The sequence below is a fragment of the Balaenoptera ricei genome, chromosome 16, assembly GCF_028023285.1.
Source record: "Balaenoptera ricei isolate mBalRic1 chromosome 16, mBalRic1.hap2, whole genome shotgun sequence".
NCBI lineage: Eukaryota > Metazoa > Chordata > Mammalia > Artiodactyla > Balaenopteridae > Balaenoptera > Balaenoptera ricei.
Window position 1 is genome coordinate 35,485,504 of NC_082654.1, and position 15,372 is coordinate 35,500,875.

The 15,372-nt window shown below is 36.3% G+C and overlaps 1 protein-coding gene across 2 annotated transcripts in view; it reads right to left on the reverse strand.

Annotated features, from left to right (window-relative positions):
• TNKS2 (tankyrase 2) overlaps positions 1–15,372 on the reverse strand; it is a 69,980-nt gene that overhangs the window by 27,446 nt on the left and 27,162 nt on the right. For both annotated transcript variants that reach the window (XM_059899696.1, XM_059899695.1), the window contains 7 exons: positions 12,839–13,010; positions 10,710–10,789; positions 6,563–6,708; positions 5,365–5,530; positions 4,373–4,592; positions 1,499–1,608; positions 605–793 (listed from right to left, as the gene is read on the reverse strand). In XM_059899696.1, coding sequence (XP_059755679.1) covers positions 605–793; positions 1,499–1,608; positions 4,373–4,592; positions 5,365–5,530; positions 6,563–6,708; positions 10,710–10,789; positions 12,839–13,010 — 1,083 coding nt within the window. The remainder of the gene's footprint in view (positions 1–604; positions 794–1,498; positions 1,609–4,372; positions 4,593–5,364; positions 5,531–6,562; positions 6,709–10,709; positions 10,790–12,838; positions 13,011–15,372) is intronic.

Consider the following 15,372-nt stretch of genomic DNA (forward strand, 5'->3'; position numbering starts at 1 on the left):
GGGTCAATGTCCTCAGTGGCAGAGGCAAGAGAAGCACCTGCATCACAGTGGCCAAAGCAGAGGTTGGAGGCCACAATGGAGACACCTACAGGAGTTTCCTTGGGAGAGGAAAGAAAAAAAGACTTCCCATGGAGAACTGGAGGAACAAACTTGTTTCATGAACAGTTTTGGTGGGGTAAGCAATAAAATCTTTGGGATGAGGCAGTGCTGGGAGGGAAGAAAATCTCTATAAAGGCAGGCTTTGCGGCTGCACCCTGAAGGCCATGTTCCCAGCTGGGGAAGTTCATAAAGACCCATGGGCTTGTACCATCTTGTGCCCTATGCACTGTAACAGCATCCACTGAGGGCCTTGCCTGCTTGTTTCCTAACTAATGTAAGCAGCTATACCTTATACTTCTTTTTCCCATTTCTAAAAGTACTCAGCTTACAGTAACTGATAATTCTATTATTTACTCATTATATTTTAATACCAAAGAGGTCTAAAATTTAAATCGGGCTAAAAGCCAGATTTTGCCACATTCACCATAAAGACATTTTATATATACCAAGTGAATTTTAAAAAGTCAGGAAAGCACTGAGATTTTTCAAAGAACCCATCACTTACTGAAACTAAATCTAAAGGTGTTTGTCCTTCCTGATTTTTAAGAGTTGGATCAGCTCCATGGGCCAACAATAAAGCACAAAGCTGTGTTCGTCCCTTTTGGGCTGCTTCGTGCAAAGGTGTGAAAGCCCATTTGTCCGTAGCATTGACACATGCATTATACTTTATTAGTAAAGCTGCTACATCTACATGCTGTAAAAGAAAATACTCCTGTTACAGTCGGAAATATTATTTTATCGTACTTTAGTTCTTAAAAAGAAACCAGCTATATACCTATTTTTCCAGTTTCAAACTTACTCTAGAATGAAAAACTGTGTTTTCCCCCCATCATCATAATTTATGGGTAGCTGATTAAAAATTGCAGTAGTAGACATTTACCTAACTTGAGAAAATATCTAGAAAATAGGCATTCTACACAGGAAGGAACTAAATTAATAGGACTTTAACAGTTTCTAATTTATTTAAGTGTTAAAACTGCTAAACATCAATTTATAAACCAGCAGCCTTCCTTAATTAATCAACTGAAGATGGTCAATACTGATTGTTAACATTCAAGGCTATTATAAGTCAGGAACAACGCATCTCATCTCTACAGATTCGTATGAATCCCAGTGGAGTTTCTGAGCACCAGCAAATAAACAAAATCACCAACATCTCACTGAAAATAAGAGATATGTGCTAAGGAAGGTAATACAACAAAAGACAAAATGTGCTGCATGTCACACGGCAAGCTATAATAGATTCGGAATTGAAACTTGGAAGTTATTTAACCTCTTTAGCTCTCATATTTACTTCTCTATAAAATGAGAAAGTCAAACTAAATTCCTTTTGAATTGTAATACTGATTTTCACTTTGAAAATTTCAGACATTTTTAAAGGTAACACGAAAGTACTTACCCCATAAGATGCTGCATTGTGTAAAGGAATAAGTCCTCCTTTGTCTTGAGCATTCACATCAGCTCCATGTTGTAGCAGATACTCTGCAACTTCTAAGTTATTATAACCAGCTAATTTAGAAAAAAAGTAAAATTACTTGTTAATATAAAAAATAGCTACATATATGTATATATCTATATATAAAGAATAGATAGGATTTTAAAAATAAGAGATTTTTATAGAAATCTGAAATTCTCCAATGGAGTCTATTAAAGATTTATCTTATTAAAAAAAAATTGCCCACTGGCCTCAAGTTGGAAGCTTTCAGTAATGATATCCATTTGTTTTGGAGACTCTAAAGTTATATTGACTGATATACTTAAATCTTTCCTTTTAAAACCTTCTTACCAAAGCCCCTGCTTTCATGGTTGTTGTATACACAACTTCCTGAACTCAGGTACATGGTCTCAAGGCTGCAAGCAAAAGGCATCCAATCATATAAAAGCCAAGTTAGGAACACAAGTGGCTGGCAGAGCAGAAGACAACACACCAGTGTGGGTCTCAGGGCCCCATTTCCCCAGAAGGCCGCAAGGACATGCTTTTTGCTAGAGAGAATGTAAGGGTATATATCTCTACAAGCAGCAGAATCTATTGCTGCGAAAGCCATGAAGTAATAAAGCTTAGTATTTTATAAATGTACCATACCCTCCCAGCTGTCATTTTGGGAACTGTCAGCTATCTTAGTAAATCATGCTCACAGTAAAGTATGTGTATTTTATTTGACACATAATCAATAGTTTGAAAGCAAATCTGGAACTTAATTTTGTCAACATAAAACCAGGTATCACTTGAAACTTTAAAATAGTTCAAAGTATTTAAGTCATTCATTTTTACGGTAGTTTTCAGCCTTTTGCTGAAAGATCTAAAGCAAAAAAAAAAAAAAAAAAAATTTAGTAAGATCAAGTAAAGAAAAACAAAACTACAAAACTACCATAAGCTAAATACTACACCAAATCCAAAAGTCCTTCCAGATCTCAAGGTATAATACCACATAAGTAAAAAACATTTTGTGTATACAACGTATTTGCCACTTACAAAGAACACAGACTTAAATAGTAATATTAAATGTTCTAGGTAAGCTACCATAAAAATACAAAGCTAATATACGTAATTACGCACAGCACAATTCGAATCAGAGGTCAGGCCACATTTTGTCTTACCTGGGCTAGAAACTCCTGATTGCCAGTGGAAGAAGAAAAGCTTTACCTCGCTTCGTTAGCATTTGTGGCTTATCACTTTTAGTGCACTTTTAATGCTCTAAAAGACACATAGACGGAGTAATTCTTTTCCTTTGCCAGTGGGGTTCCAACTTACATGGGGTCATAATTTAAAGGTTAAAACCACATACACTAAAATTATCTCTTAAGGGACTTCCCTGGCAGTCCAGTGGTTGGGACTCCGCACTTCCATTGCAGGGGGCCCGGGTTCAACACCTGGTTGGGGAACTAAGAGCCTACATGCTGCACAAGGCGTGGCCAAAAAACACAACAAAAAAAAACCCCCAAAACAACAAAAACCTAGGAACATAGTTGCTCACACTGTGAGACAGAAAGGAACTGAGAGAAGAGTAAACTTACACCTCCTACATTACACAAAGTGGCAGAAACACCTGCATTCCTTTTTTTTCTCTTTTCAAACCACATGTATTTAGATAAAACTTGTATGAGTCAAATGTGCCTATGACGCAACTCCACTAAAGTATTAGTTGTAGCTCAGTGATTTTAATGGCCCATTCCCTAGCATCTTATTTTTTTATTTTTTAAAAGGAATATGCATTTGTAACTTTGTTTTTATTTTAAAAAAATATTTTGGCCAAGTGGCATGCAGGATCTTAGTTCCCTGACCAGGGACTGAACCCGTGCCTCCTGCAGTGGAAACATGGAGTCTTAACCACTGGACCGCCAGGGAAGTCCCCCTAGCATCTTCAGTGCAGCTCAAAAAGCTGTGCTGAAATCACAATGCTGCATTACATGCAGTGAAGACAAAGATACATTGCGCCAATTTTATGAGTGAAAACTTAGAACAAATGTTTTGTACTCAACTGTATTCCCCAAATATCCTGTGTTGAAGCCCTAACCACTAGTACCATAGAATGTGACTGTATTTGGAGATAAAGCCTTTCAAGAGATAATTAACTTAAAACAAGGCCGTTAGGGTCAACCCTAATTTAATGTGACTGTTGTCCTTATAAGAGGAGGAGATTAGGACATAGAGACACCAGTGATGCACATACACAGAGAAAAGGCCATGTGAGGCCCCAGAGAGAAGGTGGCCATCTGCAAGCCAAGGAGAGAGGCCTGAGAAGAAACCAATCCTGCCAACATTTCCAGAACTGAGAAAATACATTTCTGTTGTTTAAGCCACCTAGTCTGTGGTAATTTGTTAAGGCAGGCCTTACAAACTAATATGACAAATGACAAGAAGTTTATGTAACTTCTGGAAGTCTTTAAAGATTTTTTCTGCTTATGCTTAACAGCTATCATTAGAAGAATGGAAAGATTTAGCATTCCATGAGGATGGCCAGCTCAGCAGGCCTATTTTTAAAGTTTCTGTAGCCAAAACACACTCACAAAGATGATTCAAACAATATGATGACCTGGAATAAAGGTTCCAAAGCACATGGTGACTGGCAGAGCCTCTTTTGATTGTTCTTAATGAATGTAACATGCTAGTGCTAAAGTGGACATGGCCCTGTACAAATACACTAGAGTATAATTGTTGTATTAGAAGATACTTGATTTGAATCTTTCAAATTTACTTACAGGAAATACTGTACTCAGGTAAAACGAATCTTAGATGTCACCAGCCTAAATCTGTGACACTTCATTAACTTACCTGCTAAATGTAAAGGTGTTGAATGTCGGCCTTGGGTATCACGGCAATTCACATTATCTGGTGAAGACAACTTCTTTACTCTGGCTAAACAACCCTTCTTGGCAGCATCCAACAAAGCTGCATCTCCCCTAAGTAGATCCTGAATATCTGTATCTCCATCTTTAACAAGATCCAAGGGAGTATTTCCATCTCTATTTTTCTTTGTGGGGTCTGCACCATGCTGGGCATGTGAAAAACAGAAAGGGAGGAATTAGCTTAAGTTTGCCCTTGGTCAATGAGAAAATATTCAATGTAACGATACCAAAGCAAACTTTTTTTTTTTTTTAAACATCTTTATTGGAGTATAATTGCTTTACAATGGTGTGTTAGTTCCTGCTTTATAACAAAGTGAATCAGCTATACATATACATATATCCCCATATCTCCTCCCTCTTGCGTCTCCCTCCCACACTCCCTATCCCACCCCTCTAGGTGGTCACAAAGCACTGAGCTAAAGAAAACTATTTTATACAGACACTCTACCTTAAAGGTTAACGTGACTGTTAATAACGCTTAATTTAATACATAAAAAATTACAACAAAAAATACAGAGGCACTTAAATATTACTGGGCTTTAACAATGCAATAATATAGTCAAAATTTTAAACTACATTCAAAACAAGGTAGTATTTCACTTAAAATTACCTTTCACATATGCTATTTTTAGTTTTCACAAACATATTTCAATGTTCGTATAAAGTATAAATTTAACTATACTCTTTTTACTGTAAAATATCTACACTGGTACCAGTACAGATAAACCAGTACTATCAATTTCATTAGTACTAAATAAACCTGGCTTACACTGTTCATGACATTTATTCTGAAATCTAGGTACAGAATTAGATTTTTGCTTCCTACCCCCTAACTAGTTTAAGTTTATATTAGAATTATTAGAAATATCATAAACATATTCTACATAATATACCCTGTCCATAAGTATTTAAATATACCTGGAGCAGAAGTTTGCAAATTTCATATTTTCCTTTTGCTGCAGCTTCATGTAAAGGTGTAAATTTCCATAAGTCTGCTACATTAACTACTGCTCCATGCTTAACAAGAAGTTCTGCAACTTCATAATGTCCATAAGAACATGCATTGTGCAAAGGTACAAGGCCTCTGAAAAGTTAAATAAGCAACACAACACAAATATATATTTAAATTTAAATAATTACATACAGCTGATAAATTTCTTGACCTGCATAAGAAATTTTACTGATTTAAATTTATAGAACCTAAATTTATTGAAAGCAGAAATCGAATTACTTTGGGGCGGGGGGGTAGGCAGAGCGGACATTTTAAAAATATTTAAAATTGCAGAGAACATAACAAACATCTATTTTGCAATATCTAGAATTAAGAATATTCTATTCTATGCTATGGCCATGCAGCACAGCTTATGGGATTTTAGTTCCCCGACCAGCGGTCAAATCCGGGGCCACGGCAGTGAGAGCACTGAGTCCTGACCACTCAACTGTCAGGGAATTCCCAAGAATTAAATACATATATATATATATATATTTTTTTCTTCTCTCTCTTTTTTTTTTTTACATCTTTATTGGAGTGTAATTGCTTTACAATGGTGTGTTAGTTTCTGCTTTATAACAAAGTGAATCAGTTATACATATACATATATCCCCGTATCTCTTCCCTCTTGCGTCTCCCTCCCTCCCACCCTCCCTATCCCACCCCTCTAGGTGGTCACAAAGCACCAAGCTGATCTCCCTGTGCTATGCGGCTGCTTCCCACTAGCTATCAGTTTTACATTTGGTAGTGTATATACGTCCATGCCACTCTCTCACTTTGTCCCAATTACATATTTTTAAAGAAAAGTAATGTTAAAATAAACTGGAAGAATTCAAGTATCCTCAATGCAAACTGAAAAATTTACCACATTAAAAATCAGCATCACACTATTGTTGTAATCTCCTTGGCCATTACAAAATTACAAGGCATTATGCAACTAAGTCTTTATATAAATGCTACTCATCATAAAATCTTAACTGAAATTAAGAAGCTATATTTAAGCCAGTTAGGAAACAGACTTCTCTGAAAATAAAAGAACTACCATCTATCATAAAAATGTTTTCAGATTTTCCTAAAAAGGTCAGATAAAGGAACAGAGAGGCCATGGCAATTGTTGGTACTTGCCCTTTATCTTTAGCGTGCACATCAGCTCCGTGTTGCAGCAGATATTCCACCACAGACACCCGATTATAGCCAGCTGCAAAATGGAGTGGCGTAGACTGACGCCCTTCAATGTCTCTGCAGTTGACACTCTGAACAGTACACAATTTCTATAGGACGCAACACAGTATACACATGATGTTACATATTCCGACTTGTTTTCATTCATTTAGTAGAAATTTCAAATGTCTGATTTATTTTCTTGTCTCATCATATCAGTATTCTCATACACATGATGCTACATATTCTGACTTGTTTTCATTCATTTAGTAGAAATTTTAAATGTCTGATTTATTTTCTTGTTTCATCATATCAGTATTTTCAGAAACTCTTTGCTATTTATTCTTCTTATTTCATCTTATCATTTATTGGAAATCCCTCTGGTCCTCTTATCTATAATCATCTACTTTTGCTAAAGCTAGTAGGTAAATTTTATTATTACCATTACTGCTATATACATAAAGGTAATGCAAGTACCTGAAAGCAATCATAGCTTTCATTTTGTGACAAATATATGTAGAGATACACTGGATCATAGAAGCATGATGGCATCACCTGGGAACTTGTTAAAAACTCAGATTCTCAGACTCCCACCTACTGAATCAGAATCTGCATTCTGACACAATCTCTAGGTGATCTGTAAGCACATGAACGTTTGAGAAGTACTGTTCTAGAACAGTAGTTCTTAAACGTTCATGTGCAGTGGGTCCAACCTCCAGATTTCCTAATCCAGTATGTCTGAGATGGGGCCTGAGAAGTTGCATTTCTAACAAGCTCGCAGCTGATGCTGATGCTGGCAGTCGAGGAATTAACACTTAGAGAATTATACTGTACTATGTGGAATGAATTAACTAATAGAATGCTATTGGTTAGGTACCATCCTTGGGAGAATTAAAGTCACTCAAAGAATTCTTTTGTGTTTTGTTGGTTCAGATGAGGAAGTCTAGCTGAGAAAGGCTGTCAGAGTAACACTCAAAATACTCGAGTATTTTCCATGAAAAGTATGAACATTTGGGGAAGGAAAGCAACAGAGGTAATAAATCATGGTGTTCAAAAAAAAAGTCAAAAGAGTATTTTAGTAAAGAATATTAGTAAAAACCCTTCCCTTCCCCCCTTTTTTAAACTACCCTACCCTAAAAGCAGGGATAACTTTAAGCCTAATAAACCAAAGGAGCCAGCTATCAGTGGATTTATCTCAACAGGTTTAGTAACAGGTCTGATAAAGCTCTTCAGTGCTTCCCAAACAAGATATATACATTCAGGGTCCCACCACTGAGAAACAGTGTTTCATGGGTCTGAAGCCGGGCTCTAGGAGTGAGTATTTTTTAACACGTGTCAAGTGCTGCTAGGTTTGGTAGGTATCACTGGCCACTCTAATTCCCTAGCTCTCAAGTTTAGTTTTGTCCACTCAGACAAGTTTTCTAATAGTAGGTGTCCAAAAAGTATCTAGCCTGATAGCTCACCAGTAAACAAACACAACCAAGCACATAATTAAGTGTTCATTGGGTAATATGTCCCAGCGATTCATACCAAGCCACCTGTCTAGAGATATACAAGGAATAGAAAGGTTGTTGGAGATAAATTTCCTCTAAGTGACTTTATTAATTAATTAATTAATTAAATTTATTTATTTGGCTGTGTTGGGTTTTCATTGCTGCACATGGGCCTTCTCTAGTTGTGGTGAGCAGGGGCTACTCTTCATTGCAGTGCGCGGACTTCTTATTGCGGTGGCTTCTCTTGCTGCAGAGCACGGGCTCTTGGCACGTGGGCTTCAGTAGTTGTGGTACGCGGGCTCAGCAGTCGTGGCTCGTGGGCTCTAGAGCGCAGGCTCAGTAGTTGTGGCACACGGGCTTAGTTGCTCCGCGGCATGTGGGATCTTCCTGGACCAGGGCTCAAACTTGTGTCCCCTGCATTGGCAGGTGGATTCTTAACCACTGTGCCAGCAGGGAAGTCCCTCCTCTAAGTGACTTTTAAAGCAGAGGTAAGGGAAGACAGCCTAATGACTATCACAGGGATAGAGGAAGGTCTTCCTCAATTCAATGGCATTATGTTATTCTCTAAGTCCAATTCCTGTCCCCAATCTCATCCTCTCTTCATCTATTTCTTCCTCTAGGCTTCTTCTATCTCTATGAGAACAAAGTCTGGTCTTTAATATTAGATGTACTGAATGTAGTTTTATGCTCTTTAACATATGTAAGTAGATGAGCATTACAATTTTTTATCACCACCTCCACCCCACACACAAAAAAATCAGCTAGTTGACTCTAACTCCACCTGCCCAACTTATCACTCCTCCAGGAAAAAACTAAGCTAACTACCCTTAACTCAAGTGATTTGTTTTTCCACAAGTCATTAGTCAGTAAGAGAAACAAAATCCCCCATTCAATATCATGTTAACCTTCTAATTAAGGGCATGAGAACGTAATTATAAAACAAGTCAAACAATAAAATTGCATAATAGCATTTTTCTTTCAAAAAATGAAGTTATTAAAAAAAAAAAACCCTTAAGTTATTTGGAGATGACTGTACTACCTACACACATAAAGCAGTAGGAAAAGATCGCATGGACTTTTAAATCAACTTCCAGAAATCTCTTTATTTAAAAGGACAGTGAATAAATGTCCTCAGAGCTCAAGTTCTGATGAGGCCAACATTCACATTTTCTTCTCAGGAAATGTAAAACTGACTTTGTGGGGTGGGTCTGTTCAGGATTAACAACACCATATAGAAATATAGTGAAATTGGTTGAAATAGAGACTTCCGACATGTATCAAATCAATAATTTTAGCTTTTTATAAAACTTATTACCTATCAATGCCCCCTCAAATAGGACCTAGCACTGTTTTGAAAGTCTGTGGGGGATGTGTTGGTGGGGAGGGAGGACACAACTGGGCTTTTTCCCCCCTCTTAGCTTTGGAAATTAAAATTAACATTATTGCATTACTAAAGAATTATCTGGGCTTCCCTGGTGGCACAGTGATTAAGAATTCGCCTGCCAATGAAGGGGACAGGGGTTCGATCCCTGGTCCGGGAAGATCCCACATGCCGCGGAACAACTAAGCCCGTGTGCCACAACTACTGAGCCTGCACTCTAGAGCCTGCGAGCCACAACTACTGAGCCCACGTGCCACAACTACCGAAGCCCGAGCGCCTAGAGCCCGTGCTCCGCAATGAGAAGCCACCGCAATGAGAAGCCAGCGCACCGCAACGAAGAGTAGCTCCCGCTCGCCGCAACTAGAGAAAGCCTGCACGCAGCAACGAAGACCCAATGTAGCCAAAAATAAAAAATAAAATAAAAGATTGTTTAAAAAAAAAAAAAAGAATTATTTAATCATGAAACATGCCGAGTTAATTTTAATTTATATTAGTTGACTTGAAAAGCAGTCTTGCTCTTTCAAAATTTTAATCTTCTGAGTTATTTAGCTGGATATACAGTTTCTGTAGGTAACAGAAATATCTGGTATAGGCATTAAGACATTACATATGATTCTACAGTAAAAGCAAAATTCGAGAAAAGGTTATTCTAGGGAAGACTGTTATAGGAGATGGGGGCCATAGACGGGCTCAAGTTGGCTCTTCTGAGAAAGAAAAAGAACATTTCAGTCCAGATAAATTGAAGATTATTAGGAGACAGTGGCTCTGAAAGGTGGTGACACTATATTATTACTATATTTAAACACTGGGTCCTCACAGAGGTAGAGGGGGCAAAGAAATGAAGAAACCAGAAAAAATATATAGACGGAGGGATACATTGTTTAGTTTTCTTCCCTTCCTGTTTTATGTGTCATATGTAAACAATAATGGACAATAATTTCATACACCTTATTCTTTTAAAGGGACAAATGAATAGGTCCTTTAAAGAAAATGCATTCCCATAAACATGCAGTTTATTTAAATTTGTGACTATGATGTATTTATTGAGATGCATGTGAAACTAAGGTTTCTTTCATTACCCAATGACCCTTATTTGCAGAGCAGAACTAGATTAGCATTATTTACCTTTTAAAACAATGCACATATAACTAGATTTTTCATTTTTACAGTACAGATTCATTAAACACTGTCAAAATAAAAACACAAAAGTTAACAAAACCATAAGATTATGTCTTACTTTTACAGTTTCTACATCTCCAGCCTTTGCAGCCTCCAGCAATTGTCTGTCTGCCTCTGAATTACCTAATGGGATACCCTCTAAAAAGAAAGAGAAGTAAAGAGTGATTAACTCCCATTTGGAAGGTGGGACCAAGTTTTAAGGAAGGCATCTTATCTAAGAGTAAAGTTCTTTTTATAGTTTGGTGATAATTACATAGGGAATCTCCATGGTAGTAGGGGAAAAGCAATAAAAACTTTTTTGAAACATTACATATATGAAATGTATGTAGATGTGAATAATAATTATAAAATGAGATTTAAGCAATATAAAGGAACATAATATAATGAAAGATGGCTTGCTCTATAACCAAGTCAGTTGACTGGTGGTAAAGTATTAAATTAGGAGAGCAACAGCTAGATATCTAACCATGGTTCTGCCATTGACTAGCTACCTGAATTGGAGCAAGTCACTTGAACTTTCTAGGCCTCTGATTTTTCCAGTTCTAAAAAGAGAGAAGTTGGACTAGAAACATCTGAAGTTATTTTCAGGTCTGAAACTCTCTGTTTTATAGCTCATTTAAAATCTCATAGGAAAGGAAGAAAACATGTACCTTGTTCTCAGAACAAATAAACTTCAGATGGATTAAAGACGCTAAGTATAAAAAAATTAAACCTTAAAAATACTAAAAGAAAATATAGGTGAATATTTTTTGTCTTGGAGCAGAAAAGCATCTTAAAGCAGTATATCAAAGGCAGAAACAAAACTAATTTGGAAAAATATGTCAGGTAATAAATAACACAGCATTAAACAAAATCATAGGCAAAGAACAAAATGGAAAAAATACTGCAACATAAATCTAAGAAATGCAAATTAAAATAATGAAATACTGGGCTTTTTTTTTCATCCATTAGTGGGCAAAGAGCAAATGGGGAGTTACACTGTCAATATTTCTATAATTTGCATTTTAAAAAGCGTCCATTACTTCTGTAATTCACATACACGCACATAGACACACATTCACCCAAGGAAATGATTAAGAATCATAATACCTGGGGCTGACAAGGAAAACAGGTCCTGTCACATACTACTGGTAGGAATGTAAAATGGTACATAACAGCTTTTCTAGAAATGATTTAACAATTATGTTAACCTTGACTTGGAAATTCCACTTTGATAACTGACTCTAAGAAACTGGTTGGAAAGGTAAGTAACAGCACTTAGTATAAAACTAGGAAGACTGTAAATGTCCATCACTAGGTAACTGAATAGGACTAATGTTATTATCCCCAAAACTGACACTGAAACAAATGCATGGTATACGGGGAAGTAAAGGCAATTTTGAGAGCAGTCTTGTAGTTAGTTCACAATTTTAGAAGTTCACAGGAGATCTTATTAATCTGCCTTCATCTATTCAAGCAGTGTTTTTCTCAAAATGCAGTTTCCAGACCATAGGCATAAGGATCATCAAGGGTGACTATAAAAGGTACAAAAGGCTTGATCTGTTACGTTTCTTCTCATTTGAGCTTTGAGATGTCAAAGACACTCCATTAAATTCTAGTAAAATACAGAGATATAAGCAAAGACACTAAAATTTATGGGACCAGATTTCTAGGCTGATTTATGTTTAACCTAGGCCAAATGTGTAGATATCTGATCTAAATTGATTTGATTTTAAAATGTAATAAGTATCAGTCCATTCAACAGTTACATGTAAGTCAAATAGTTGGTTACCTTGTACAAATTCTATATGCTTTATATGAAGGATCTAAAAAAGAGTGAAGAGGCAGGGCGAGTCTTTAGAGTACTGTTTATCACTATGGTTGCTCTTCTAAGAGACATCATCTACCCTTTTCAGTTTTCCTTTCTTTAAAAAGAAATAGCAACTGTTGTGTCTCAATTTTAAAACCTTTCTAGATAAAAACTTAAGAGACAGCTATATACTCACAGAAGCTGGGCAGCAAATGCTACTGGAACAAACTCATAAAAGACTTACAACATTTGGGCATTGAGTACAATGAGCTGATGAAGAAGAAATAACAGCCAACAATTCTGAAAATTTTTCTTTTTACTACCAACTCCTACATGATATGTGAAAAAAACTTAAAGGTTAATTTAAAAAATTATAATTTCACGGAAGTATTCAATACCTTGAAGAAGTTGCTGCACGTTTTCATTTCCCATCTGTAAGGCAGTAAAGCCCTGAAGGGATATAATGTTAGGATCACACCCATAGCTTAGGAGTAGGCGACAGGTTTGTAGATGACCACAATGCGCAGCTCTGTGCAGAGAAGTCTGACCGAGATTATCCAGAGCATTAACCTTAACAATCAGAAAAAGGTGAAATTAGCCTGCGGTACAAAATTTAAAATGATCTAATCATGTATCCAGCACTTGTTACTAATTTAAAAATCTCAATTAATCTCTTATGAAGCCCATTATCCAGTGCCAAAGAAAGTATTTTTGCTCAAATCTAGAGTATAAATTTACCAATTCATGAAGGTCCAATTTTCGATTAAAAATATTGAATAACAGTTGTTTAGCATTGAAGTACTCAGAGATTCACCACATTTAGAGTGAGACACTGCCTAAGAAAGTCTAATGCATGTATTTTTATGGATCTCTGAGGTGCAGAAATGTGGAGACTAACCCCAAGATAACAGTCAGTAACAAAGCCAGAGACTAAATCAGCATTAAAATACTTATTTATATTGGCTTAATCTTCTATCTTATTTATCATGTAAAATATAATCTGTATGGATAAGGACACTATGGTATATTCACACAATGGAATACTTCTCAGCAATAAAAAGAACAAACTATTGATACGTGGTTCAATCTCCAAAACATTATCCTAAGTGGAAAAAGTCTTACACAAAAGAGTATATATTGTACGATCCCATGGACATGAAGGCCCAGAACAGGCAAATCTAATCTATGTTAGAAAAAATCAAAATGGTTGTTGCCTCTAGGCATGGAGACTGCCTTGGCTGGGACATGGCCTCTGCCATGAGATAATGTTCTCTATCTTCAAGAGTTTTGGTTACACAGGTGTATGCATTAGACAAAATTCAGTAAATGCACATTTAAGATTTGTATATTTCACTGCATGTAAATTTCACATCCAAAGAAAGACTGTAAGCAAATATTGACCTCTAGCTGATGCCTTAAAAGAATTTAGGGAGAAGTGTGTAGTAACTTGCGAATTACTGTGAAGTGTGTCAAAAAATAAGATACTGATGGATAGAGAAATTGATGGATATGTAAGAAAACAATACAGTGAAATGCTAGTGGTAGAATTTAGGTGGTAAGTATATAGTTATACTCTGCAAAATTCTTTCAACTTGGTTGTATTTTTGAAATTTTTCATAATTAAAAAAAAAAAATCACCTGTAAGACCCCTCCTATCTCATCCCCACCCCCGCCCCACCCAGGAAAATAATTCTTCAAAACCTAACTGAGAAATCAAATTCCTCAGTAATCAATCATGTGACCACTAGTGTTTTGAGACACTGTCCAATTCATATTCATGGAATCGGAGAAGACCTGAACAGGATTATATAGTAAGACTTTCTCAATGAATCTAAAAGTAGCCTATCAAGAGCTAGTCTCCATGCTTACAGAATCAGAAAAATCAACTTAAAATGCCCAGAGCAATTAATCTGTTTATTCATGTACCAAAACTCACTGCAATGTGAACTATATATCCACTTGAAAACTTTATTTGGGTGCCACTCTGTGTTAGGGTTAGGGTGACGAACTCGTCCTGGTTTGCCTGGGACTTTTCCGGTTTTAGCACTGAAAGTCCTGTGTTAAATCCCTTAGTCTTGGGACAAACCTGGATGGTTGGTCACCCTAGACAAGATTGTTTCACTGAGCTTCACAACTCAAATTTAATATGCATCCAGATATTCCTCAAGTAATGCACCACATGTAAAAAAAAAAGTGCAATCAACGAAAAGTTATAGGACAGACAGACAAATGAGATATGCCAAGCAGTCAAGCAGAAATAAACTTTATTTTTTCAATGCTTTACAATAGGAAAGATTGAGATTATACATTATCAAGAATTCCCCCAAAATAAAAGAGAAATTAGGACACTGAGAGGCAACATAAAAAGAAACTGTAGAATTCTAAGTGGTTCCTTGAGTGGAAACCCAAGGAAGGACAGATTAGAAAATCATTCTGCAAAGTTCATTTAGAGAAGAGCCTCAGGGGTCCCCAAGGGGTAAAGGGATCTCTATTTCTTTCTTCTCCCTTCATCACAGCAGCTCAATTCTATTATATAATGAATTTCTACCACAGATTTTGTTTGAAGAAAGCAACGATCGATGGCTAAAAACTGAAAACTGTTGAATTAGGTGACTGTTATCTCTTCCAATCTGGGATGCTATGTGTATTGTTTACTGAGTAATTTTTTTTAAGTTCCTGGGTAAGAAATAATGACTTTTAGCCTTGATGAAAACCTGATTATTACATGAATAAAATGCTTTGTTTTCTTTAAATCCACTTGACTTTTTTTTGAGGTATAGTTGACATATATTATATAAGCTTCAGGTGTCCAACATAGTGAAATCACCTTGACTTTTAAACTTAAGTATACCGTTTCTACAAATAGGAAACCAATATTCTCCTAATAAAAATTATAACTCTTACAAAAATGTTCATTTGGGATATTCCTTAA